Source organism: Seriola lalandi, unplaced genomic scaffold (genome assembly GCF_002814215.2).
Source record: "Seriola lalandi dorsalis isolate HSWRI2012SDOR001 ecotype SW California unplaced genomic scaffold, Sedor1 jcf7180002054361, whole genome shotgun sequence".
In the NCBI taxonomy this organism is placed as follows: Eukaryota; Metazoa; Chordata; class Actinopteri; order Carangiformes; family Carangidae; genus Seriola; species Seriola lalandi.
The window spans coordinates 242972-261102 of record NW_019524914.1 but is presented as its reverse complement, the minus strand read 5'-3'; the positions used below and the strand labels follow the sequence as shown (position 1 = coordinate 261102).

The window sequence follows — 18131 nt, the reverse complement described above, 5'->3', positions numbered from 1 at the left end:
TAATATTTTGAAATTATCATTGAATTGAATTATTTTTATATTTTAAACGTATATTTAAATGTGGGCATATGTATATGTATACGTGTGTGTGTGTGTGTGTGTGTGTGTGTGTGTGTGTATGTATATTTACAATGACTATTTATATAGTTATGTTGTAGATATAACTATGTATAGATTCTTACATTTCAATGCATTTAAATACACATTTTGTGTGAAATGCCACATCTTTTCCTCACAATCTGCTCTATGCGTTTCATTTCTATGACCGAAATGTTGGCGCTTATTAACCTTTGTTGAAACAAATAACTGGCTTTGAGGGACACCGGTCACTGGTCACTATACGATCCAACAGATGGTGCGTTCAATGACAATGATTTCATACCATAATGCTTACGTTATTGATTAGAAAAATATTAACCACATGACTGCTCTGAAAGTGAAGGCGGCTGTGTTTGGTTGTCACACTGTGATGAAGCTCCCACATTTTGGTAGCACACTGGCAGATAGAGGCTCCATAATTAGTTGTAGTTTTGTGGGCATTTTGCTGTTTAAAAAAAGGTCATTCAGGGTCTCTGTGGTCTTCAGCGAAAGCTCATTCAACTGACAGCTACAGTCCATATGAGACAACAGTGAAAAAGACCAACAATTAGCTAGGGGGAGAGTGGCAGAGGATCAATGAGCTCACAAACCTCCAGTTATCAGGGAAACAGACTGCTGACTGACCAGATTTCAGTCTGGAAGGAGGAGTGTGAGAGAGTGAAACGAGGCTGGATAATTAGGAAAAAGAAGGCTGTATCCCCAAAGGGAGAGAGCGGCGAGCTCCGTACATGCAGCTATTCGCACCATCCCTCCGTCTCTATCTCTTTAAGAGCTCAGAGAAGGAGTGTGTGTTCAGTGCGTGTGTGTGTGTATGTGGGGGAGGGGTATTGGCTGGGGTGGAACAGTCCTGTAATGAGCAGATTTTAGAGAGAGTGAGAGAGGGAGGGATAGAAAGAGAAAGAGCGAGAGAGAGGCCGAAAAAAAGAGAGGGCAGATGACTTGGTGGAATTGGGATACAACAACAATCCAGATTCAGGCGAGCGCTGAAATGGAGACGACAAAGGGAAAAGGAGAGGAATAATTTTTTTTTTCTGCTTCTGTTTTCTCTCTTCACACCTTGATCTTCAGGAGAGAGCCTCATCTTCAGCTCACAGCAGAGCAGAGAGGAGAGAGGGGGAAGAAATAGGAAGAGCCGAGGAGATATTCACACTCTGTTATGTCTGCCGAGGTGGAGGTGTGTGTGCAAGGCTGAGGCTGTGTGTGTTTGATTATGGATGTGTGTCTCTGAGCATTAGCTTGGATTGCTTGTTTTCAGGCCATGCTATAGAAAAATATCTTCAACTTCTCTGATTTCCTCCTCTGATTTTTTTTTTTTTTTTTTTTTTTTTTTTTTTTTTAAATGGCGTTCGAGTGTAGCAGCATCCCTGTCCTGTATCCCTCTCCGTGTGCCGGAGCAGCAGGGATGTGAGGATGTTGTAATGTCTGATTGAGCTGAGCTCGGTCGCCGCTGCCACCGCCGCTACTCTGTGGGCCTGTGGGACTGCTGGAAAAGCCTAGGCCTCGCTTGTCTGGAGCGCCCCGCTGCACGGCTGAGGCGACGGGCCAGCGAGCTCCCCGGCTGCGAGGCTGTGTGGAAGCAGGAAGGTGGAGGAGGAAGTGGAGGAGGAGGAGGATGAGAAGCACTCTGAGCCTGCATGCCCATGGGAAGCAGCATGCACGGCAGCTGCGTTCGTCACTCCAGACCCATCGCTGAGGCTTAGATTGCTTCTCCATCGTAAGGTGATGCTCTTTGGGCCGTGTTGTGCTGTTTTTAAACCGAGGAGCGAGTGTTTTACATCCTAAACTGACGGGAGAAGGAGAGTCGAGGCCCTGCACCTCCATGCTACCTGATTCAAACGAGGCCTCCTCCCTCCTTACTCCTTCTGAGTGAACCAGGCCCTTGTTTTTTCTTTTTCTTGACATTCTAAGGATTTGCCTAAACCTGTTTCATGCATGTCCACTGGAGGCAGGTTTGACTTTGATGATGGGGGGTCGTACTGCGGGGGGTGGGAGCAGGGTAAGGCCCATGGCCGAGGGGTCTGCACGGGGCCCCAGGGTCAGGGTGAGTACGCGGGGGCCTGGAGCCATGGCTTCGAGGTCCTGGGCGTGTACACGTGGCCCAGTGGGAACAGCTATCAAGGCACCTGGGCGCAGGGCAAGCGGCATGGCATCGGAGTGGAGAGCAAGGGCCGGTGGGAGTACAGAGGGGAGTGGACGCAGGGGTTCAAAGGCCGTTATGGGCAGCTGGAGAGCACGGCCAGCGGGGCCCGGTACGAGGGGACGTGGAGCAACGGTCTGCAGGATGGATACGGCACTGAAACCTACTCCGACGGAGGTAAGTCTGCTAAAACTGATTTTCTGCAACACACAAAAGGAAATCTCACCTGTCAGAGCCACTTTACCCCCCCAGCATCGTCCCAGTGCCTCTGCTTTCACACCAAGCACCAGTGTAGAGACCAGGTTTAGCCATGTTCGACTTCTCTGAATAAAACATCTCTACTCGTTCCACAAACTGATTTTCAGGCTGAAAGTGGAGCGACTTGCTTACTGTAACAAATCTCCGATGTAGACTACATAAATAACATGTAGGTCACATCCACAGCCATGGATTGAATTACGGGGCACAGGCCCAGGGGCCTGAGGGGTCAGAGGGTCCCTGGGGGGCCATATTTTGTATAGTGTGCTGTAGCATTTAGTATAATATCTGTGCAGGGGAGTGCCGATCTGCTGTGGCAGGAGTCAGAAAGCCTCTCTTCATCTACAGTGTGAAGTAAATACTGAAGTTCGGCTGCTGCTTTTCCACTGACTTGAAAGGGACACAAAACGACCGGAAACACAATGTTGTTTGTCTACATTTTGTGTCTCTTCCAGTCTGGTCCAGTGTAGGAGGGGTGGGGGCCTCCATCCATGTCCACCTGTCCACATGTCCACAGTAGGTGGGCTGTCACAGGGATAGATCACCTTCACAGTGGCCCACTGACCAGCCTTTATCATTAGATGAGCAGAAAACAACAGTCACAGGCTGCGGGCGTTAAAAGGAGGACGTGTGTGTCTAATATTAGAAATTAAACCATGTTGAATTCTCATCACTCCTGTTTGGAGACACAAGGTTTATAAAAACACCCCCACCCCCTCCCTCTCTGCATCTCACCCTCTGTGCTGTGAGGTCTCCATGGTAACGGGAGACAGCAGGTCAGCGTGCCACTAGAGACCAGTTCGCGGCTCTTCTGCTCTCTGATTGGTTCTCGTTTCTGTCAGTCTTTGTTTTTTTTTTTAATGACTTCGGGGGCTTGTAATCTAGGCCGTTTGATAACGGACGGCCGCACCGTCCGCCTCCGAGCAACGCGCAGGACCCGGATGATGGAGATGGAGAGCGAGGTCAATAAGTGATGCAGCGGGAGTGAACACACGGGTGTGCGTCGGTGCTGCATCGAAGGTGGAGGTTGTTTACCGGCGGGTGGAGGCCTCCCAGCGCGAGCATTAAGGCTACATCCTTACACCTGCTGTTTTAACACGCAACTGTAAAAAGACAGAAAATAAAAACAACAGGAGAGGGAAACATAAAAAAGGACTGCGTCACGCGACTGCTCAGCTCCCGCTTCCGCTCACGTGGAAGACCGCCGACAGATGAATATAGCACGCACGAGCTGACACATTTTCCACAACCCAATAAATGAGCAGGATGCTGCTTTTCTCAAGCGCACACACGAGATCGGTCTGTCAACAGAACGCGTGCTTATTAAAAACGATAACAGACTAATAATAAATGCATATCATAGGCCACACAAAGCCTCGTGCACCTATATACAGGTCTGCCAAGCGCGAGACGTTCCCGATTTGGTTTCAGCACCGCGGACAGCTCCTGATCCTCAAACAGTAAATCAGTGGTGGAAGATAGTGAGAATTAAAAGTACCAACACAACGGAGTAAAAATACTAAGAGTTCTACTTTCAAAAACTCACTTAAGTGACAGTAAACACTAAACTGTCATCATCAAATTATGCATGAAGTATCAAAACTAAAAGTAAAATGTTCCTTGTGACTATTAATAATAATAATAATAATAATAATAATAATAATAATAACAATATTGATGCATCAATGCTTCATTTTACTGTTGTAGCTGCTCGTTTTAATCCTAAAAATCATATTTTTTCACATTTTATTTGAATGAATGAATGGGCTTCAAATTGTTTATTTTTGGTTTATTTTAACAATACCAACTGAGAAAGTTGACTGGAGCTGCAATTGCACAGTTTTTATTTTCTCATTTATTTTTATCCAAAGTTGGATCACACTTTAATTTTTAACACTGTGTTGTATTTTATAAACTGATCATAATCTGTTTTAGGTCAAATCTCCATCTGCAAATTAACTGCATTCGTCAAAAGTAGGCTAGTGAAATAAGTACAATGTTTCCCTCTGAAATCTAGTGGAGTGGAAGTACAAAGCTGCAGAAAATTGAAATACCCATGTTAAGAACAAGTACTCCAATACCTGTACTTATGAGCTTCACATGAGTAAATGTACTGAGTTACTTTCCACCACTGTGGAAAATCCCATTATTAGAGTTTCTGGAGCCTTAAAAACATTAAGAAAAATATTTGTCAGTAATTAAAATGAAAAATAACAAAGAGCTAGGACAGAGAGAGTGAATTCAAAAATAAATAAAAGAATAACCCCAAAAAATTAAACATTTGAGATCTGAGTAGAGTCAGTAGAACTACAAGGTTTGGTTTCAGCACCATAGACAGCGCCATCTGGAGACAGTAGCTGTGCCCAAGTTCGAGGCTACAAAGACCGTATGCAGTATTTATATATATATACTGTACACTTATCTCTATAGAACACAGTTTTTGCCGTTAGTAAACAACACAGCCATTGTCCCTTACAATTTTTTACTAACAGGAAATGACGTAATACCAGCAACCAATAAACATCAGTCAAACTGAGATTTTAGAAGACGAATGCGAAAGAAAGTTAACAAAGAGAAAGCCTAGATTTCCGACATGACATGTTTTGTTTCCCAGGGTCGGTTTTACCAGAATCTGCAGTTTATATTGATGTTTTGCAGCTGTGAGTAGCCCCTCTATTTTCTCTCAATTCCGATGTGGGAGAATAGTGCCCATCAACAGCACATTCAAAAACTGTGTTTTTATTCTGTATTCTGACTGCTCAGAGTTTACTTAATGTGATAACCTTTTATGTGAAAGCATTACATGTTCAAAACCTGCTTAGAGTTAGTATGAAGCACAGTTAGGACACAGCTAGTGTGTGACCCAGTTCCTGACTACATACTAATTGTGTGTAGTATGTATGTAGTGTGTTCATGTTACCAGGGCCGGGGATGCACAATATAAATTAGTAAAGAGATTTGAAAATTAAATTTGACAAAGTTTTGGCTTCAAGATTAGGTAATAATGCAGGTGTCACCTTAAATGGTAACTAACACACTCTCCATGACAACTTTATTAGGTGATAATATGTCAGTGTTTATTTCACAGCTTGTTGTGCTGCCCCCAAGTGGCTAGGAAATCTCTTCAAACTGCTTTAAGGTCGTTATCATTTCAGTTGAGATTGTTTAGATGCATATTTCAACACAAACAAATAACACAGTGAAGATGATGCCCAGCCTTGCACACTGAAAACGTGACAAAGTATATAAAATAGTATAAAAAATTTGTGTTGTTTTTTTGTGTAGTTGAAATACAGTTGAAAATCCCAGAATGCTATGGTACAAAGGAAATGGAGGAGCTGCTCACAGTTGGAAAAATAAAATAAAACAAAATGTGCTCCAAAGCACTTTAAAGCCACAGCCACAAGTCTGAACCAATTCTGTGTCAACCGCTGTTGCAGTGATATGTGGATACTAAAATAATCAGGAGATTTTAAATTTTCAATCGATGTATAATTTGTTGAGGTTGCTTTCAGAATGAGTCTGGTAAAGACCAAAACACACCTGAAGTACAGTCCGACAGGTGGGACGGTGTGTTTTAAAAGTTGAAAGATACTGGGTCTGTCTATCGGTTTCAGCACCACGGACAGCTCCAGGAATGACCACATACAGTTTTACTTGATGTACTTCAGAGTATTTACTACATACTACACATACTGACGTTCATGGTGTACTGTGGTTGGAGTATAAACATCGAATTCACCACTTTTAACTAACATGAAGGTTCCAATTAATCTTGCAAAAGGTTTATAAGATCTCAGCTCTACCCTCTAAACGTTGTGGATGGGCTTGTGATTGCCATTGGATTCCATCCACAATCTGTTTTATTCATTAGAAATCTCATGATTCCAAAACACTTTAAAAAGTCACTATTTCTGTAACTTTTGCCTATTTCTTTATTTTTGTGTATTTCTATTTAATTCTACTTCATACTTCTACTCCACTACCCTTCAGAGGGAAGGGTTAGGGCTGCATTAACAATTAATAATAATATATTATAATACAATATTCTGAAATCGTCCATTATGCATATTTAGCACTTAAAGTACTTTGGTACTACAGGTATATTTTGATGCTAATATGTATGTACTTTTACTTTTCAATACAGGACTTTGACATTGTGGTATTTCTGCTTTGACTTATGTAAAAGATCTGAGAACTTACATACAAAGCACCCCAACAGAAAAATTCATTTTGTAAAAAACAGAATAACCTTGGAAATATTAATTAACATTTTGAGGTTTATAGTAAAGATCAGTATAAATGTCAGTTCACTGCTGCAGCAAATAGCACAAACCCCTGTAATGACCCAGTAATGAAATAGTTTTCTCCTCACAGCTGTGTCTCACCAAGCAGCAAGTCTCACTGTCTCTAAAGCTGCTTCACTCAAGATTAAGTCTTTGAACTGAGGAGTATCTGTTTATTCTTAAACTGGTTCACTCTGAAACAGACCTACAACCTGTGTGAAGTTCATCATGTTCTGAAACAAACAGAACAGACTCTGAAAGACACTGCAGAGCCTGTCAACCATCCACGAATGTGTGGATGGATTTCCAAGAAAGTAATCACCACATTCATCTAGAAGCTGTAATTATACTATTACAAACCTGTGTGTCTCAACCCTCCAACAGAGCAGAACTATCAGTAATGTCACTAACATTTAGCCACATGTCAAGCATAAACACAAACCTGCCTGGCAAGGTGAGGCAACATGAAATATCTGTGATTGTGAAACTGATTTATTTGTGTTCGGTGCTAATTCAATGCTAATCATTATTGTACTGTAGTCATCAGGCTTTGTCAGAACCATTCATTTTGGTTGAGTGTAATTTGGAGAGAGTGTGTGGTTCCTATTTAACATTCAACATTTACTTGGTCTGATGTTAAATGAACTTATTCACATGACAAGAATATTAAGCTGTTGTTACATGTCAAACTAACTTTTGTATGAATAATTATAATGGTCATCATGACAAACTCACAGACAATTATCACCCAACTCTGCAGTTCCCCTCAGCATTTTAGCTGCTTTTAGCTCATAGTTTTGGTTTTACAGCCCATTATTTGACTGTCCTGGTTCACTCTCACCTCTCTCATGGCCTTGTTTACAGTAACACCAGGCAGCTGTTTCCAGAGAAAAGGATCTAAAGTGTTCACCAACTGCACCAGTCTATCATTTATTAATGGCAGTGCATGTGCAAAGAGGTGGTCCGGGTGGATGGTGGTTGTACAGAACGCACAACTGTCACACTAGAGACCAGTACTCACAACCACAGTCCTGTCTGTGGTTTAGGCAACAAAAGAAGTTTGGTTATAGTTACAGGAAGATTGTGGTTTTTATTAAATGTAAATAAACATGTTGCGTCTGAAGTCACTGTGAACTTGTTCTGTATTAAAACAGACCAGGATCTTTCTGCTGTGAGATTCTAAACAGGACCATAAAACAGATTAATACTGCTGGAGCCACTTTACTGAACTCAGAATCAACATATTTGCCAAATATGCAACCAACAACATATCCACATTACGTTTATAGAAAACATAACATGGTTGTAATGACATTTCCTTCAAAATGTATTTGCTGTTGCAGTTTAGCTGTATATATATGTAATTTCTAGGAGACAGGGTGAACACAGTGGAGCATTTCGCAGCTAGAAAGCCAGACTTGTCCCTCAGGAGCCGGTAGAGACCAAAAACAGAGCTAAAAGAGAGGGAATACTGAACTAACATTCATCAGGTGGCCAGAGACATGACTCCAAATGAATTAACATCTTTCTCTTTGTTTGCTGGATGTGTAAAAAAGCAACTGTTTGATATCACTTTCAACATAATTTAGGCATTAGGTTAAGGTGATATTTACAGTTTGTTCCGCTGCCCTCAAGTAGCCAAAAGCCTGTATTTGTGCTGTTTTCATGAGGTAAAAATGAGTGTCCAGGCATGACAATCAAATCTAAATGAGCCGCTTGAGTTTAATGCAGTTTTGATTAGATTGGATTTTTGCTTTTAATGTTGACATTATTAACATTGTAAATGATATGTTCACACTGATTATGACACATTTGTGTGCACAAATGAGTTGTTTTTGTTCTCTCCTTGACACGGCTTGGCACCATAGGAAACAGACAATAGGCTAAAAGCATGTAGCATGTTCAGCAACTGGCACTTAGTTATAACATTGACTCAAGGTGCAGGATTAGAGCTCAAAGTGATGATTTGTCAATCAATATGAAGCACAAAAAAGTCTGAATGTGACTGTACTGTAAAATTAAAACCAATTTCTGACAGATTGCTATATTTGGTGTTTTTGCTTGAAAAGTGACAATTAACCAATTATCAAAATAGCTGATGATTAATTTCCAAACTCTAATGGACATTTTCACTGTTTTCTGACAGTTTACAGACTAATCAATTCACTGAGAGCCCTGGTTTGATTTAGATGAGTGAGGCGGTCGTGTAGGGACACACTGAGGCTGAGCCCAGATTATATGAAGGAAATGTAGACAGCTGTTAAATGCCTTTCATGACATGAAACTCTGCAGCTTTGTCAGCGGGAACGTCTGCCGCCGAGCTCTCCTCTAAATGAAACTGACAAGCCACGAGTAGAACAGGAGGCTGTCGGGTTTCCTGCCCAGAAACATGAGACTCTGGATCTGCTTCATCTCTTGTTCTGACCACCTCAGGGATTTGAGGAGAGGATGGAGGGTGTACGATGTTGACCTCTCCCTACAGCAGACCTGCTTTGTTTTGAAGTTTCTCGAGGGAGCTCTGCTCCTTCCGGGAGGTCTGGGTGTTAACTTCAGTTTATTTTTCAGTGGTGTAGATGAACAGGAGGGAGGGAGCCTCCATGGGTGAGGGATTTAAATTTGTGTCGATAAGAGGACATTTTCAGAAGTTTTGAAGAAGATTCACAAGGAGGATTTTAGAGTAACAAGCCCCTTCTCTTTATGTTTTAGAAACTGTCGAACTGTTGGCAAACTCTCTTCCTGCACTGGAGAGTGTTGGTTGGCCGTCCACACACCCCCTCAGTCTAATCTGCCAAATCTTAAGAAGCTCCGGCATGAAGATTCACTCTATAAACATTACTGCTTGGCCAGTTTTTGGAAAGTACACATGTACTTTTCTGCAGTCTAGGAAATGCCAAATATCTGGTTTTATTCTGTGTTTGTTTCAAGTGTTTCTTTGATTTATTTTCACAGCTTAATGCTGCACCAATATGCCTCAGTTTGGCACTGAAATATTTCAAAGATTTTATTCCTGGCATTGTGTAGCTACCACACAAACCTTTACACACAGGAATTATAAATACATCTGTTGCTTGGCAAACAATTTCTGGCATTTTGGGGCTGCTAGAAGGATACAAATTAGCAGCAGTGTATTAAGACATAAAAACGACATTGGTAATATAACATAGACACAGCTGTGCAGTCGAATAGTCGAATACAAGAGTCCTTCATTTAGTCGTACTTGTGGAGCTTTTAAAGATGAACCAGTTTTGAGGCTGTAACTTGTCACTTTAATCCAGTGCTACAGCAACTAGATACAGAAAAATATTTCTGATAATGCTGCCACTTTGAGAATTACTAAGGAAAAATGACAGACACTGGATTAGAAGGTGGGATATGTGGCAAGTCAAAACTTGCCCTGCGCCTGTAACCACAAGACTCCTTTACAGCTGTGCCACATGTGCAACTAAATCTTTGAAATTCCAGGGACAGAGAGACAAACGGAGTTACTTATATCTGCTGGCTGGGGCTACACATACCTTCTAACTCTCAAATTACAGTGGTACGGTGGAAATAGTTGTTAGCAACATCATGGAAACAACGCCATATCAGTGGCTCTGTGAGGCTGTACTTAGGCACAGGTGTTGCTTTAGATAAATGCTAACAATAACATGCTAACATGCACACAATGACAATGCTCACATGCTAATGGTTAGCAGGTATAATGGAAAAGTCAATAGCTGTTGAGATAATTCACTCAAAACCACAGATTTCAACCTCATGGTGGTGCTGGACCATGTGGGGACCATGAATGTTTGTACAAAATTTCATGGCAATCCATTTTTCAGTTGTTGAAATATTTCAGGCTGGCCCATAGCAGCGGACCGCCACACATTACGGCACGTTCCTATCGTGGCTAAAAAGCAGTGAAAATACTCCCATAAGCACTTGTTCTTCCTGAGACCCTCAGTTTCAATGTTTATGTTTCAGGAACCTACCAAGGCCAGTGGCTGGGTGGGATGCGTCATGGCTATGGCGTGCGGCAGAGTGTACCGTACGGCATGGCGGCCGTCATCCTCTTCCCTCTACGAACATCCATAAACTCCCTCCGCTCTGAGCACAGCCACGGGCCCCCAGCTGTGCTGGAGGACGGCAATGCCACCACGCCCACAGACGGTGTGGTGGCGGGGCTGGCCGGGAGCCCAGTGGGCCGAGGTGGGTTCGCTCTGACGGCTCCAAGTGAAGCTGAACGCCAGAGGAAGAGAAAAGGCCGTTTCCGCCAGTCCATCCTGAGCGGCCTGAAGCTGCGACGCTCCGAGTCCAAAAGCTCTCTGGCAAGTCAGCTCAGCAAGCAGAGCTCCTTCTGCAGCGAGGCCGGCATGAGCACCGTCAGCTCTGCTGCATCTGACATCCACTCCAACGCCAGTGAGAGTGAGCAGGGCGCCCCTGTGGACGCAACTGTCACAGAGATGTATGCTGGCGAGTGGCGGAGCGACCAGAGGGCCGGCTGGGGCGTGAGTCGACGCTCAGACGGCCTGCATTATGCAGGTGAATGGGCGGGGAACAAGAGGCATGGGTATGGCTGCACCACCTTCCCTGATGGCACCAAGGAGGAAGGAAAGTACAAACAGAACGTGCTGGTGAGTGGGAAACGCAAGAACCTGATTCCGCTGAGGGCCAGTAAAATCAGAGAGAAGGTGGACAGAGCTGTTGAGGCTGCTGAGAAGGCCGCAGACATCGCCAAGCAGAAAGCAGAGATCGCCATGTCAAGGTAGGAGATTACCTTTAAAGGCTCTGAAAACATGTTTTCTCCATCAGCTTTTTACTTAAAACCATCAAGGTCCTTCATGAACCTCGATTATTCACATGACAGATTACTGTGTGTCTGTGTTTCTCACTGGTTTGGAATGGGCAGTGCTATGTCACAAATGTCTGTGCACCAATCAGGATTTAGAAACATGCAAATTAAAATATAATCCCAATCAATCAAATCTGATCAAACCACGCCCACACTTTGCTGAATAGAAATATCAGATCAAATAAAACCTAACGATGTTGTTATTTAGTCATTGATATTCAGTGTTAAAGAAAAAAACTTTAGGTTTTAATCTAAGGTTTCAGGGGATTTAACAGCCAGTGGTGCAATAATTTGTCAGTATTCAACGCTTAAAAATGGCGACTATTATGGGATATCTTAGCTTTAATAATCTTTCCTATATCTATTCCCGTGTTTCCTGGATGTGATTTCATAAAAATATAGAGAGTGAATTTGGCTTAAATGAGCACTAAATAGGACTTACATGACTCCAGAATCAATAAAGACCTTTAAAGCCTGTTTGACTGCACTGTGTCTACCTGTCCTGTTCAGGATGAGCCACGCTCGGGGGAAGGCAGAGGCAGCTGAAGGCGTGGCGCAGAAAGCCATGGAGGAGTGTCGACTGGCCCGGATAGCTGCCAAAGAGCTCTCCCCCTCCTTCCACATCTATGGGAACGGTGAGTAGCAGACACAGAATTTTAATTCCAGGCCAGACTTTTGTGGTGGATGTCATGTTTCATTGTAAACAGTCTCTTCATTTGTTCATCGTATAAAACCTGCAAGTCTTTTATAACCAGTTACTGGTGTTGTCATTTTTAGAGTTAAATTGCTGAATGACAGTTTCAAAGTTCTGCACGAAAGCACCTGGATTTACTTGAGGTTCCTCAAAATATGGGTAATCTGGTAATATAATAATATACTAATAATGTAATCAATATAATGGATTGATTACATAATGGGCCCACTGGGCACAGGTCCAGGCACCCTTGAACCCTTGGGTTCCTGGACCTGTGCCCAGTGGGCCACACATCAGTTCAGGAGCTTCTGTTTGAAATGTTAATACTTCTTCATGAAAAGTCAAAACGATCACAAAGAGGTGGGAAACGAGTAAAAGAACAGAAAAACAACCATAAAAAGATGCAAAATGACTATATAGAAATGCAAAACGACCACAAGGAGCAAGACCGTCAGTTTATCAACATTAACATACTGATTACTGTGGCTTTAAAGATATCCACTAATATACAGTAGTTGTTGGGCAAGTTTATATTACAGTCCTATATGAAATATATGCAACAATGAAAAAGTAAATGATGAAACAAAAGTGATGGCTTTGTACTACAAGTCATTAGCTATGATATTGTTTGTATAATGATGTTCTCCTTTAGGTGTTTCTGTCAATGAGAGGCACCTTACGTTAAGAAACATACATAGCATTCATTTTTCTTTTGGCATGACCCACAGGCCTTTAATTTTCATCTTTGTTGAATATTCAAATTTGTTAAAGATCTACTGTCACTCTAAATTATTTTATTGCTGAATTTCTATCCATGTGATGGTGCTTCATTTCCCCCCAGAGACCTGGATTGTAACAGCATGTGATGTGAACTCACTATGTTGATTTAAAATCCACATAAAATATGTTTACGTATTTGACCTTTCACAGATTAATACAATACATATACAATATGTGGATTTACAATCCTGTACCAGGATCAGTGTTTGATCTCATAATAAACTTCAAACTACAGAGGATTAGCCTTTGAGAATTCAAACTAAATCAAGTCTATTCACTTCCATAATCCTCTCTAAGCCAACAGTGATTGCATGTACAAGATCCAGTCTGTATGCAGCTTTCTCTCCGTTTGTGACTCTGCATGCTAATAACACTGACACACACACTGTAGGTCTGATGGACTGGCTGTGGATCAGTGCCAAGTCGCTTCATTGCTGCTATTCTCCAACTGTTTTCATAGGGCTCGAATGTCAGAGGCCCAAGCACCAGGATGCCAAGGACAAAGACCATGAGGTCATCTCCACAGGAACAGACAGTCCGGAGCTGTGCACTCCGGACACCACGCCGCCTGTAATAACACCTGATCTCAGCCCCGTGCTGAGCGTACCCACCTCGCCCCCCCACAGCCCGCCCAAGCACGCCCATCGCCCCAGAAATGCTTGCTTCATGCGCCAGAGTGCCGTGGATGATCAGGGCGGGGCTGAGATCCAGGTGCTGGTGGAGGGGCGGGGGGTGGATCTGCCGAGGGGAGGGGCTAACAATTGGACTGATGACATGTACCCGGAGCGAGGGGGCAGCAGCCGATCCACCACACCTTCCCTTCTGGAAGAGCAGGAGGGCCAAATCAACGGCCACGAGCAAGCCCCTCTGTCCAACCACAAACCGCGGGAGAAATCCTTGTCCAATCACAAGTCCCGGGAGCACGCTTCCTCCTACAGAGCGTGGGAGCACTCCCTGTCCAACCAAAAGCCCTCCAAGCATGCCTCTTCCAATCACAAGTCAAGGGAGTACTCATCCTCCAATCACAAAACATGGGATCATTCTTCAACCAATCACAAGGCCTGTGAGCATGCCTCTTCCAACTACAAGCCGCAGGTGCACATTTTGTCCAATCACAAAGCCTTGGAACATAACATGTCCAATCACAAGACTTCTGAGCATGCTTCTTCCAATCACAAATCCCAAGATTATATCTCCTCTAATCACAATGCAAAGGACCACGTCTCTTCTAGTTATAACCCTCGAGAGCATGTCTACTCCAACCACCATCCAAAGCAGCACAACCCCTCCAACCACAAGCTTAACGAGCATGCTGTAATCGACCAAAGGCTAGATGGCCTCACGGTGGGCTGGACTGCTGAAAGCACCCTTAGGTGGAGCCCCGCCCACTCACGCCTCACGGAGCAGGACGAGGAGAGGATGAATGACTACACGGTTGACATGAGGCTTCAGTGTCCGGACTCACAGACATCTCGGGGGCTGGGCCAGGAGTCCCCCGCCCCCAAAAACAACAGGCTGCGATCCCGAGGCCTTCGGCCGGTTAGAGAGGGATCCATGGACTCTGTACAGATGCTGGACAACCTGAATGTGGGGGCAGAGCTGGAGGAGTGGCCTCTGCACAGGGACCTCACCCTCTCCCCACCCCTAAAGTCTCAGCCCATCACTCTGGAGCAGGAAGGAGAGCATCTCACCCTCAAATCAAACTCAGTGAGTCCTTACATTTAAGACAGATAAAGCGTATCTGTCTGTTTGTTTATAGCAACATGGATCCACATTTCCCATGATTTTTTTAATTGCTGAGTGGTAAATCTAACGACCAGCCAATGAAGAAATAATGCAATATTTTGGGAAATACATTTTCTTTCTGCGACTGATATCGGTACCACTCTCATATCTGTAGGTTTAAAACAAAGCTTTTGTTTGCATCAGTCAAATTCAGGCAAAAAGGAGATGTAGTCAACTTAATGTAAAGAAAATTCTCACATAAAATCTAGTGTTTAATTAATGGCTCTTCACTAATGAAGGCAGAAACAATGAAAAACAGAGTATGGGAGGATTAAGCTAGTGCAATGGCTCACATGGTAAATTCAGCATGAGATATATTTCCATTTTCACCACTCTGCTGCTCAGTGTTTCTTTTTAACAGAAATATCACCTATTAATCCCAGTGGTTCCACTTTCCTTCTTCTTGGTCAATGTTAAGCCATCAGATTTTTCACATTAAAAGCCTATCGATTTGAAGGCAGGAGGACTTTTAATGTGAAAATACAATACCTACGAGCACACTGGATCATTATTTAAAAAATTATACCTACAACAAATTTGAATGCAAAAATTATGTTCTTTACTCTTCCTGTCAACGCTCAACCCGCAGCAGAGGGACATCTCATGACACATCACATGACACATCACAGACAGCTCCACGCTAAGTCGAGATGCTGCACTAGTTGCACATTTCTGAAATATCACGTTTGGTTAGTGTATAGGTTACTTATATACAAATAGGATCAAATTAACAACTGATAATTGATCACTTTTTGATTTCCATCTGTTCTTATATGGTGTAATATGTGTTTCTTGTAGCTGCACTGCACTAACTGCTTCTTTTCTCCTCTCTTGTCTCCCAGGGCTCCAGCTCTATTCTGGTGGTTATGGTCATTTTACTCAATATTGGAGTAGCCATTCTTTTCATTCACTTCTTTATTTAAGCTTATACAGGTATGATCTACTAAGACTTATTGATAATTACAGTATATGATATTATTACTTACCGAGACGGACATTCTGCCTATTCGACTGGAGCCCGCAGCCCGAGTGACGGACACAGCAGAGCCTTTCTATTGTTGCTACTGGTCTTTCCACCTCTGTTGAAGCCCATTTCAGTTTCTCTGAGAGCACCGTTCCTTTTCAAAATGCTTTTTTTGAACTTGCAACCATAGAAAAAAAAAAAAGGTGATTGGATAAGAGTCACAGGAGGGTAAAGAGTGCAGCTTTAAACTAGCGCGGTGTATCGGGACACACATGCATGGGTGTCCATCACAAACGGACTGGAGATGGCACAGGCAGTTTTGCCCATTTTTCCATCACTCTAGACAAGAATATAGCAACCCTTGTTTCCTGGTTATCATGAGGAACATGCTAACCAAGAGCATGGCACACACACTCCATCCTGAACTCCCCCCCCCTCTCATTTGCCTTTTAACCCTTTCCCCTTTCAGTCCACTCCACCAGTCTCTAACCCCCCTCCCTCGCACTATGCGCTACATACAGAACTATGCTGCAAGAGTAGATCCATTTTAAAGGGCTCCGTCATTCTTTTCTTTTTTCCACTACGAACTACATAAACACACACAACCATTGCATGAGGCTGTGTGGGGTTTTAAAAAGTGCATTTTCTATCCCTTTAACATCACTGTTCTGTCTTCATCTGACACACTCCATCCTGATTATCACCTCTTGTCACCGCACCTGTTGGCAGAGATTTGGGAATCACTTCGCATCCAACCAAATCACAGAATCTGAGCGAAATCAGATTCACGTTTGATTTGTGGATCAAACTCCAGCGACCAACACACGCCGAGACCCATCAGTCTAAATCCTCCAGGGACTTCCTGAATTTTATTGTGAGTGAAGTGAAATTTTATGTCGACCCACACAAACACACACATTCGCACGCAAAAAAAAACACATAAAACAAATTTAACTGCTGACATACTGAGGAGGATTCAGCCTTGCCCCTTTGTACAGCCTAGAGACTGTTATGTTATAACCACTAATTCTACTATATATGTGTATGTGTCATTATTATTCAAGTTTGTTACTTTTTGCAGTTTGCAAGACAGAGAGAATGCTGAGTGCCTCGTATTTATTCATTTTCCGTCTCAAATTTATTTAAAACCCGACCCTGGATAAAACACCCCAATGTGGGCAGGCTAAGAGGAGAGGAATACCCTTCAACATTAAGAAAGGTGACCCTCCACCCCCCCACACACAAACCTTCCTCTTCACCCTGAAATGGCATGCACTGTTTTGTCTCTCTCTCCCAGTCCCCCTTTTGGACCAGTCAAAAAGGGAAAAATGGGGTTTCTACGGTGTCATTTCCAGACACTTTTTGGGCCGGATGAGATTTTTTTCAGCATGTTTGTTTAGCCTGCTCAATCTGGTGTCAGTTTGTGAGTTTCTCCCTCTCGTCTCTTTTATCCAGCAACACAAGGCTACGTGAGACATGGAGAGCAGTGTAAAATAAACGCTAGCTTTTAACTCTCAGTGGATACCGAAAAATGTCCTGAGTTTATGAATGATATAAAAAGAAACTCTCTGCTACTGTATGTTTTATACTTCGCACCCAGTGGCATCATCATGTTGTGACATCATTGCATGCCCGAGCATGCTCTTTCTTACTCTTTGGTTTATGAGGTTGTTTCGAAGTTAATGTGGAGAAAATAATGAAATGTTTGAAATTAATGAGTTTGGTGTGGTTATTACTGCTGTCTACGACTTAACTTCATAAAGGTGGTGAAGAAATCTACAGCTACAGCTACAGCTACTTGTACAACGACTGCAAACGACAGCTCAAGGTAGGGTCGGGCAATATGATGAAATATAACATGACCAGTGGTTGAAGAAGCACTCAGACATTTCAAAACCTTAGACTATATTACTAATTTGAGTCAAATTCAGGTAGCCATGATATGGAACTATGGGTAAGATATGAATAATAATTTCCCATATACACAATAAAACAGTGAAGGTATATGAATATGAACAATATGGGTAATTCAATACATACACCCACTACAGTAATAATAGAATACTATGATATATACCTACAGTGTGTATAGCTAAATGGACAAGAAATTGAATAAACATCATTCCCTAAATCATACTTTTCCTTTAAATAACCCGAGTCAAACACAGAAACATAAATACAGTAAAAAAAAACTTAACTTTTAATCTCTATGTTATGACTAAAAGCTTAAAAGGTTGAAGCCAAGCTTGAAATAAGTTTATATGAAGTGTTTCCACGTTTCCCCTCTTCAGGAC

The 18131-nt window shown here is 42.7% G+C and overlaps 1 protein-coding gene across 1 annotated transcript; it reads left to right on the top strand.

Moving 5' to 3' along the window:
• Nucleotides 1-1768: 1768 nt before the first annotated feature.
• Nucleotides 1769-17552, top strand: jph3a (junctophilin 3a). The gene is made up of 5 exons (XM_023408442.2): nucleotides 1769-2413; nucleotides 10747-11527; nucleotides 12125-12249; nucleotides 13549-14795; nucleotides 15716-17552. Exons 1-5 carry the CDS (start codon nucleotides 2032-2034, stop codon nucleotides 15794-15796), a joined length of 2616 nt encoding a protein of 871 aa, XP_023264210.1. The 5' UTR covers nucleotides 1769-2031; the 3' UTR covers nucleotides 15797-17552.
• The last annotated feature ends 579 nt before the right edge of the window (nucleotides 17553-18131 follow it).